Source organism: Priapulus caudatus, unplaced genomic scaffold (assembly GCF_000485595.1).
Source record: "Priapulus caudatus unplaced genomic scaffold, Priapulus_caudatus-5.0.1 Scaffold264, whole genome shotgun sequence".
NCBI classification, from domain to species: domain Eukaryota; kingdom Metazoa; phylum Priapulida; class Priapulimorpha; order Priapulimorphida; family Priapulidae; genus Priapulus; species Priapulus caudatus.
Window position 1 is genome coordinate 107,676 of NW_014577325.1, and position 10,996 is coordinate 118,671.

At 43.8% G+C, this 10,996-nt stretch overlaps 1 protein-coding gene across 1 annotated transcript in view; it reads left to right on the forward strand.

The window, feature by feature from the left end:
- The window catches only part of LOC106808270, a 15,884-nt gene extending 6,168 nt beyond the window's left edge, over positions 1-9,716 (forward strand). Inside the window, exons 4-12 of the mRNA XM_014810906.1 lie at positions 1,105-1,175; positions 1,419-1,645; positions 2,030-2,092; positions 2,607-2,756; positions 3,045-3,354; positions 4,127-4,256; positions 6,822-7,001; positions 8,950-9,020; positions 9,277-9,716. Coding sequence (XP_014666392.1) covers positions 1,105-1,175; positions 1,419-1,645; positions 2,030-2,092; positions 2,607-2,756; positions 3,045-3,354; positions 4,127-4,256; positions 6,822-7,001; positions 8,950-8,964 — 1,146 coding nt within the window. The 3' untranslated portion in view covers positions 8,965-9,020; positions 9,277-9,716. The remainder of the gene's footprint in view (positions 1-1,104; positions 1,176-1,418; positions 1,646-2,029; positions 2,093-2,606; positions 2,757-3,044; positions 3,355-4,126; positions 4,257-6,821; positions 7,002-8,949; positions 9,021-9,276) is intronic.
- The last annotated feature ends 1,280 nt before the right edge of the window (positions 9,717-10,996 follow it).

Below are 10,996 nucleotides of genomic sequence, written 5' to 3' on the forward strand. Positions count from 1 at the left end.
CCCCAGCTATCTTCACTGCCGCATTTCCTCAGTCTCCCATCCCCTCTCTCCCTCAGCAAGCTATATTATAAAGTTTGTCTCAGACGGCATTACACGCCTAACACGGCGCGCACGCATGCGCAATATCTCCCGAGAGCAATCGTATTTTGCAAAGATTATGCATTTAAAATAAAGAGGAGTTATCCTAGCATAGATTTATATAATAACATTCTATCAGTAGACATCATTTAAGGAATAGGGGGAAGACCTTGCATGTAAGCTCCCGGCTGGGTATACTAGCCAGTACACAATCTGGCTAAGTTAGTGTGTTAGCGCATGCGCAATATCTCACCAGAGGAGTTATATTTTGTGATGAATATACATTTAAAATGGTTATGGGATATCTCAGCATAGATTTCCCTAATAAACTTTTATCAGTTGACATGTGTTTATAATTAGGAGAGCGCCTTAGCATGTAGGGTACAAAACACCTACTTTATGCCCTTGCGTCCTTCCCCTTGCCTCCCTTGTTCCTCGCTTAGCCTCCTTCTTCTTCTACCGCCCCCAGCTATCTTCCTTGCCGAATTTCCTCAGTCTCCCATTCTCTCTCCCTTTCAGCAAGCTATATTATGACTTGGTAATATAATTGGTATTATTAGTAGTGTGACTTGTAGTGAAGGGAGAGGGTTACATCTGCCAGTCAACGTTCGTTGGTGGCAGGAGGTGGATGCGGGAGGGAGAAATTCACGCATAATTTATACTTATTTTAGTATTATTCACATTCATCGGCTTCTTTATAAAAATCTTGGCAGCTGCCCTCCTTGCCCCGTACGCTACGGCCCTCATTGCACACACAGATTGTTTTAACCACAGATATATATCTAGTAGTTATTCAAGCTATTGATAATTAAGTTAGCAGGATCAAGAGAATAAATGGTATCTTAAATAGGCCTGTTTTATAATCCCTTATTATATTACTCCTGATGCTAGACCTATATATAGATATGTGATGTAAAATTATTTTGAAATTTACTTCAAACGCAAGAGTGAACATTTTGTTAGACGATGGTCCTTCGCTTGCTACCTTAAGAATGCATACATTTGGTATTTTTCTCATGTTTTCAGACGTGGATGTTGCATATTAGAAATGAAATTAAAAGAATTCATAGCCAGTATGCCGTGGATGATATGACGACGTAAGCATCTTATATTGATAAGGCGCGGCGAAACAGTCACTCTGTGAAATTACTTCAATTTCCTTTCATGATTGTGACATTATTACGTGCAGATCGTATAAAAAGTTTCTACCGAGGCAATTCCATTGTATAGTTGCTATTAACGATAAATAAAAAATATCCCATTATAGTCTCTAATGACTTCGTTCAATAAAAGATAGCGCAGTGTTAACTATATTTTATTTATTCTACGATCTCCTACAGGACGGTAGGGTCTACGGAAGCATCCACAGTCTCTCGCAGTACTCAGTCGGTTGTAAACTCGGTAGCTCTCCCGTTGCCGCTACGATCTGTGGCTCACAGATCCACCGATACTGAGCAACAGAACATAGAGTTCGATGAGCTGGAGGAGTCAGTCTACGACACACTCGACGATGCGTATCTAAGACCGCTAGAGTTGATCTGGAGAGACAGGAGGGACGATTCACGCGGTGAGAGAAACTTGCCTGCCGCGCCTCTCTCTCTCTCTCTCTCTCTCTCTCTCTCTCTCGGCTTCTCACTCGCGCCCTGCGTCCATCTCTCGATCTCGCTCTCTCTCACCCTCGTTCGTTTTCCCTATTTCTTACCCTTTCTCTTTTTATTCGCTTTCTCTCTCTCTCTCTCTTTCGATCTCTCTCTTGCTCTGTCTCCATTGTACTCGCCATCTCTCTGAGTGTCCTTCCTCTTTCTTTCTTTCTCTTTCTCCCCCCCCTCTTCTCGCTGTGTTTGTCCCTCTCTTGTGGCGGAGCATCGATGAACCCTTACCTTACCTTACCACACGCGTGCCCATCAAGAGTCTCCTTACACGTGACACACAATATTCTGCATTGTTACAGAAGACAGCGATGACGACAGCATAGGTTATGACGTACTATCGATGACGACACAGCCGAATCAAAGTGAGTGCTTCAAATCTTTATAAATTGACCATACTCGTATAGCGGTATAGTAGTAGTAGTAGTAGTAGTATCGTATGGCGCCAACATCGCGCCACCACAGTCCCACGGGCTATCCAGTCGCAAAAGAGTACACATTCGTTTATGGTGACATATCCAATGACGGTGATTGTTATGACGTTGAAATGAAAGCAAGTTTCTAAGGTATGATGGTGTGTCTGGTGTCTGATTTGCGTCTGCGTGTAGTATAAAATGTTTATAGTTTTTCGACATTGAAATTTATACTAGCCGATAACGGCACCTGTTGTTTCATCTGCGTCTGTAACACCATAACGTCATGCGTAATGTAGATCTGATACAAACATCTACATCTACGTCTGTTATACATCTGATAATGTACATCTGATACAAACATCTACATCTACGTCTGTTATACATCTGATAATGTACATCTGATACAAACATCTACATCTACGTCTGTTATACATCTGATAATGTACATCTGATACAAACGCAGGCGGGCTGCGACCAGCGTTACCGCCCCGGAGATCTCCTTCTCCTTCTTCTGCCTCTGAAGACATCGCTAAAGGGTATCCTACTACATCTAGGCCGCCTTGGATGATGAGACCACGAGCTGATACCAACCCATTTCAGGATGAGAACCTAGGTACACATCTATGTGTCAATCATGCACTAAGAACCCAGGCTAGTGCACGTATCATTGCTTGACTTGTGTAAATAGAAGGTCCTTGCTTTGCTCAGTCAGTCGAAAATTTAGACAAAATTTCTTGTTCATTCAGACGCTGGTGTAAAATGATAACTTACGATAAATCCGTGTAAATAACCCATTAGCCTCTAGTTTATATCATCATTAATTTATCATAAAATAAAATAACTTTTAATATTACTATGAAATCCGATGAACTGATTACACAATAAAAAAAACTGCTTGCAGAAGGACTCTACCTCACCGTCGTGAATTCAGAAGAGGGCGCCACGTCCGCTACTTCCGGTGTCCACGTGACCGACCCTGCCGACACCGCATGGCTTCCTGACAAGCAGGAGGCTCTCCCCGGAGCGTTCCATCCCATTCCTCGCCCACGCAGCGGGGCATCGTGTCTGTCTCGCAAACCACCACCGATACCCACGCGCGAGGAGCCGCGTGCGACGGTACGCACGAAACGTCTGCCGTCTGAGTTGGAGGAAGACAGCGACATTGCTTCCCGTCTGAGCATGGCGCTGATGAGTCGCCAGAAGCAACACAGGTAGGGGTCTATCGTCGATATAATATATAACGTTAGCGTAAATTCAGGGTTAGCTGATGGGAACTGTGGGAGGCAGGCGTTTTAGTAAGGCGGGTAAGCACATGGATTGTGCACTTGTGGTTAGAAATGATAGGAATTAGCAAATAGGAATAGCATTATTAGGGTGAACTGAGCGCATTTCTAGGGGTAGCAGCATTTCGCGCCTTATAGCTGAGTAATGACAAGGGAGGGCTAAGCTCCCATTCAACACGCAGCGTATGTGGCTGTGATAGGAGTGTTTCACTGTTGCTTACATCATGATTTACACGTATTTTAGGATTATGTGAATGTATTAAACTTTTATTTTTCTCTCAAAAATCCATGACGACAGTTAAGTTTTATCATATTTGCCACATGCTCAGCTGGATGCGACCATTGAATTCACTAAATCCTTTGGTACTCGTGTCGCAAGTAGCTAGTCGTTTTAGTAAAGTGCTCAGGGAATATCGCCCGACGTTTAAGAATATCTGGGAGTTCGTTGCAGGCAATCTTAATAGCTGGGAAATATTCTCGGAAAACATCGGGACTAATCGTAATACATAGCAGGAAAAAAACGTGTCAAGGATCGCAGCTCGCTATTGTGCGTGCGGCAATGGCAACCAGAGAAATAACATACTAGTTAGCGTCTCCATCACGTTTATGTGAGTCCGGCCCATTTCTCGATGCTATACACGAAGGTCGCGGTGTATATCCTTGCATCAGCGTCGTTTCAACTTGATTACTTTATCCGCAGAGCGAGACCAGAAGGAATGAGCACTATCGAAACATCCTCAGAGGACTCCCCTGTCACGGACGACTTACCTATCTCTAAAGATTCACTTGTCTCAGAGGATTCACCTGTCTCAGAGACTCAGAAACAACAGGTATATAACAACCGGCGCGCAAGCTAAACAGCTATCTATCTATCTATCTATCTATCTATCTATTTATCTGTCTATCTATTTATCTATCTATCTATCTGTCTATCTATCTATCTATCTATCTATTTATCTATTTATCTATCTATCTATCTAATGATATCTATCTATCTATCCATGCTATCTTATCTATCTATCTCTCTTATTATCTATTTATCTATCTATCTATGTATCTATCTATCTATCTAATCTATTCTATCTATGCTATCTATCTATGCTATTTATTTATGCTATCTATCTATCTATCTCCTCCTATATAATCTCTCTATCTATCTATGCTATCTATTCTATCTATCTATCTCTCTATTATCTAATCTATCTTCTATCTCTTATCTATGCTATCATCTATCTATCTATCTATCTATCTATCTATCTATTTACTATCTATCTATTTATCTAATCTATCTATCTATCTATCTATCTATCTATCCTATCTATCTATCTATACTATCTACTCTATTTCTATCTATCTATCTATAATCTATACTATTCTATTATCTTATCTATCGTCTAGTATCTATCTATCGTCTATTTTTATTAAATCTATCTATCTATCTCTTCTATCTATCATCTAATCTATCTATCTATCTATCTATATTTATCTATCTATCTATCTATCTATCTAATGCTATCTATCTATTATATCTATCTATCTATCTATCTAATACTTATTGCTATCAGACTATCTATCTATCATCTATACTAGGCTACTCCTATCTATCTATCTATCTATTTATCTATCTACTCGATTTATCTATCATATTACTATCTATTTTTATCTATCTATCCTCATCCATCCATCCATCACATCTATCTATAGTCTATCTATCTATCATAATCTTATCTCATCCTCATCCATCCTCATCCTTATCTATCTATCTATCTATCTATCTACTATCGCTATCCAATCCATCCATCCATCCATTCCATCATCCATCCATCCATCCATCCTCCATCCATACTCCAATCCACTGCCATCACCATCCATCCATCCATCATCCATCCATCCATCATGCCATCCATCCATCCATCCATTACCATCCATCCATCCATCGCTCCATCAATCCATCCATCCATCCATTCATCCATCATCACCATCCATCCATCCATCGCAGTCCATCCATGCCATCCATCCACCATCCATCCATGCGCATCCATCCATCCATCCATCCACCATCCATACCATCCATCCAATCCATCCATCCATCATCCAGTCATCCATCCATCCATCCATCCATCCATCCCAATCCATCCATCCATCATGCCATCCATCCATCCATCCATCCATCCATCCATGCCCATCATCCATCACATGCCATCCAATCCATCCATCACCATCCATCCATCATCCATCCACTCCAGCCATCCATCCATCCATCCACCATCCATCCATCCATCATCCATCCATGCCATCATTCCATCCATCCATCCACTCCAATCCATCCTGCCATCATCCATCAGCCATCCATCATCGCATCCATCCATCCATCCACATTTTCCATCCATACATCCATCTCATCATCCATCCATGCCATCCATCATCCATCCTCCATTCCATCATCCATCCATCTCTCCATCATCCATCCATGACATCCATTCCACCATCCATCCATCCATCGCACCATCCACCATTCCATCCAGTCCATACATCCATCATCGGATCATCCATCCATCCATCCATCCATCCATCCATCCCATCCTCCATCAATCCATCCTCATCCATCCCATCCATTATCCATCACTATTCCATCCCATCCATCACCATGCCATCCAATCCAGTCCATCCATCCATCATCCATCCATCCATCCATCATCATAATCCATCCTGCCATCCATATCGTACAATCCACCATCCATCCTCATCCATCCATCCATCCATCATCCATCCATCCCATCCATCCATCCATCCATGCATCCATCCAATACGCATCTCATCCATCCATCCATCCATCCATCCATCCATCCATCCATCCATTCCATCCATCCATCCATCCATGCCATCCATCCATCACATCATCCACCATGCAGCGATCCATGCCATCACATCGCATCCATCCATCCATCCATCCCATCCATTCCATCCCATGCCATCCATCCACCATCCATACCATCCATCCATGCCATCCATCCATCCATCGCATCTGCAATCCATCCATCCATCCATCCATCCATCCATCCTCCATCCATCCAGTCCATCAATCCATCCATCCATCCATCCACCACCATCCATCATCCATCCATGCCATCCATCCATCCATGCCCTCCATCCCATCCATCCATCCATCCACCATCCATCCATCCATCCATCCTCCATCGCATCCATCCATCCATCACCATCCATCATCCATCTATCATCCTTATCTATCTATATTTACTTTTTATTTATTTATTTATTATCTTATCTATGCTATTTTCTCTCTCCTCGTCTCATCGCTCTCTCTCTTCCTCTCTATATTATATATATATAGTATTATATTATAATATATTAACATGTATGTGTGTATTGGGCAGTGTGACGACGACGATAACACATACGAGACTGCGACGTATACGATGCAAGACGATACGTACGAGTTCTACGATGCAGCGTACTTTCCTACCGATGATAAGGAGGATTCCACGCGCACCATGCAGGCTATCCGGCAGAATGGAGCCTTCATGGTTGCGGAGCACCCGCGCGAGGCACATCGCCAGTCGTCCACGCTGCACACAACATGACATAACACAAACCCGCAATACAATACTGAATACAATACAATGGACAATACAATACAATACAATGCAATGCAATGCAATGCAATGCAATGCAATGCAATGCAATGCAATGCAATGCAATGCAATGCATTGCAATGCAATGCAATGCAATACAATACAGTACAATACAATAAATACAATACAATAGCTCTAGTGCTATAGTCCTTGTTGTCACAAGCAGCGGTGGTGCGGCCGGGTTGGTACGGTTGGAACGGTTGGTCCGCGCATGCACCCCGCATTCAACGCACAGCCAGCGAACGGCAGCGGTTATGCATGCTGTGACAGTGAGCTTGACGGTCTCGGGCTGCTGATGCATCGTGCTCAAGAAAACTTGGAAACGGTTGGCCAGGATGCCAAAAGCATTTTCTACGACCCTTCTGGCTCGGGAAAGCCGGTAGTTCAAGATGCGCTCCTGCCGCGTCATACCCCGGAGGCTGTACGGCTTCATCATGTTGGGTCGTAGGGCGAAGGCATCGTCGCCGACGAAGAAGTAGGGCACATCCTGGTTTTCGTTGGGAAGAGGATCGTGATCAGAGAAGCCTAGACTACCATCCTCAACGCATTTATTTAGCTCAGAGGCATTGTAGATCTGAGCGTCTGATGCTGATCCCATACCGCCGATGCCTGCCCAGATAAACTTGTAATCAGCATTCACGAGCGCCATGCGGACAACGGAGTAAAATCCTTTGTAGTTGTAGTATAGGGAACCACTGTTTGGAGGACACTTGCAGTTGACGTGCTTGTCATCAAGTGCACCACATGTATGAGAGAAGTTCCACCTCTCCATGAACTTGTCAGATATGGCACGCTATTCCTCAGGAGTGGTGGGACACTTCATCACCTCATCCTTGTACTCATCGATGATGGCTTGACACACTTCTGGGATGAGCCGGGATATGGTGTTGTGAGGCGCCTTCCACCCATAGGACATTGAGTGATACTTGGTCCCAGAGGCAAGATGCCGCAGAGTGAGGGCAAGCTTCAGGTCATGGTCGAGGGCCTCGCTGTAGGTTGTATTCTGCTTGGTGATCCTCGGACCCACTCTGGTTAGCAGCTCGTCGAACATCTCGGGGAGCATCCGCATAAAGTTCTTGAAGGCTGCCTGGTCTTCGTTACAAAGTTCAACAAGTAGCTGGTCATACAGGCCAAACTGTCGTCGCCTACCGATCCACGGTCGGACCCAGAACCTCCGTTAACCTCTTCTCTTTCTCCTTCTTCTGATGACATGGACTTGGTGAAGTGCCAGTTCCATGAGGTTCTGCTGATGTTGGAGAACCGCGATTGCAGCCTGTCGGAATCCTCCATCTTCTGAGGTTGTTCTTCTAGACACGATCAGCAGGAACCTCTGTCATCACCCATGAGGGTCGGAGGAGAAGTGATGATGAGGAGGTGGGGGCGGGACCCGTTTATATACCCCATGGCTACACGCTGTGTACACGCTAGGAACACGCTAGAAGACCGCTGGGCGCGCTAGAAACTCGTTCAGCACTCGTTCAGCACGCCCATATTCGCTGCATGTTCGCTGGACATGCGTTAGAAGCATGCTAGGTGTGCGCTAGGTGCGCGCTAGGTGTTCGCTACACCTCAGCCGACGAAAATACAACGAATACCCAGCGTGTGCTCCGCGTGGGTCTGGCGTTGGTCCAGCGCGCTCTGCGCGTGTCTGGCATCCTTCTGGCGTGTAAATTCATGCGTCGAGCTCCGCGCACAATTTTCTGCATGCACAAAAATCCCGACGCCCACAGCGAATGACAACGAATGCATAGCGTTGGTCTAGCGCGCTCGACAAACGAGTAACGAATGCTGACGCACACCCAGCGAAAGACAATTACCATTATTGGTTATTTTTATACACAAGTTCGTATATATATTTGTTGTCTCTTGTAGACTCTTCTTGTGAATGCCAGAGGCAGACTACGCAAATGGCACATATTACACTCAACAGAACCCAGTGATGTGAGTTGTTATCAGCATCTAATTGACTTTTATGTGATATATTATTACATATAGTGTGTGCGTGTGCGTGCGCGACCGCGACCGCGAGCGCGTGTGTGTGCTTGCCTGCGTGTGCTCGCGTCTCGTTTGTGTATAGTATTGACCAGGGTGTAATTCTTTGTTTATTATGATATGTAAATATTGAATTTAGCACGTATATATACGTCTACGGCACCACATCAGTGACAGAACTTTTGCATTTTCTCGACCTTTTTAGCGGTACGGACTAGTACAGTCGTGTCTACACGCGTCAGTAAACGAACTCATCTACCACTACCTACAGCATCCACTGCCGCTAAAGACAGAGGAGGTCTACCTCCACACTCCTTACAGACTCTGCAAGACCGACGAAGCACAGTGCGACGATGTGTCTTAGGCTGACAGTCACACGGGAAGATCTCCTAGTCCGAAACTACTCAGGCCCGGACTAGTTTGATGCGGGATAAAAATTTGTACGGGGTAACAGATGCTCTAAAGGGGCTCGAAGATACACGAGGCCGTGCTGATACAAACAATCTGTTACCATGGCGATTATATGTAGAAGACAGTAGGATGGATCAGTGGGCGTACGGAGATTTACCATAGATGAGATAGCAAACTCGCATAGGGTGACTTAGTGGAGCAGCATATGCGTGAGTGAGTGAGTGAGTGAGTGAGTGAGTGAGTGAGTGAGTGAGTGAGTGAGTGAGTGAGTGAGTGAGTGTGTGAGTAAGTAAGTGAGTGAGTGAGTGAGTGAGTGAGTGAGTGAGTGAGTGAATGAGTGAGTGAGTGAGTGAGTGAGTGAGTGAGTGAGTGAGTGAGTGAGTGAGTGAGTGAGTGAGTGAGTGAGTGAGTGATGAGTGAGTGAGTGAGTGAGTGAGTGAGTGAGTGAGTGAGTGAGTGAGTGAGTGAGTGAGTGAGTGAGTGAGTGAGTGAGTGACCGAGTTAGTGAGTGAGTGAGTGAGCTAGAGATAGAGATAGAGATAGAGATAGAGATAAAGATCCTAGCCAAAGAACCTTCAGCCCCTGATATGTCGTATGTGTTGTTGTCTGTTGTGGTAGCTCAGCTAAACAGGTGATTAGACATTTGTTATGTTAGCTTCCGAATTCATTATGTATCTTTACATAACACGTTTACAACCTGCTATTTGGTCTTACTCTCAATAGGTTTGACAAGCCCTGTCTAACTCCATTACCTTATCGGAACGCGGGATATAGTAGACAGCATGATTATGTAGATGTTAAAATTCGAGCACGTGCACAAATTTCCGTTTTAAAACTAAACGTGAATTATGTGACCCTTTATAAAGCAGGCGATGGGAAATACCGTGTGCAAATAATGATGCCAGGGCTTTCTTTTTTGCGTACTGTTAGTTGCTACACATTTTTCTCGTGTTAAATGTTGGTATATGACTGATTTATACAATCAATGTAGTCTAGCGACGTAGATTATTACACCAATACCATGTGTTTAGACGGATAAAAATGGTAAAATATGTATTAGATAGTGTAATACTAGTACGATTGCTTATCATTATGTATTAGATATTTTAATAATCGTAAATTAATGAATTTTACATTAAGAAAATCGCATAAAGGTAGTCGTGGCTGAATTACTTGCAGTAGACGTGAAGGCAGTTGAGGAGTTACCAACTTTGGGCGACAATGCGCAGTGATTGCATGTACTTGCTGCACGAGCAATGTATCTATCTACATCATATCTGACCGCGGTGACGAAATAAAACATGCTAGCCCTATGGTTCCGAAATAGTTATTTCTTGCCACCAGGTGGCTCCACAATGCAGTTTCAGCTCTAAATCATATCGCGTCTCAAAATATTGTTTATTGTATGATATATTATAATTATGAGTACCGTTTACAATATTTTAAGGAAATTTAACCTTGTATTCAATTCGACGTTAATGGATTGTATATGATGTCAATTGTTAAATGAGCGA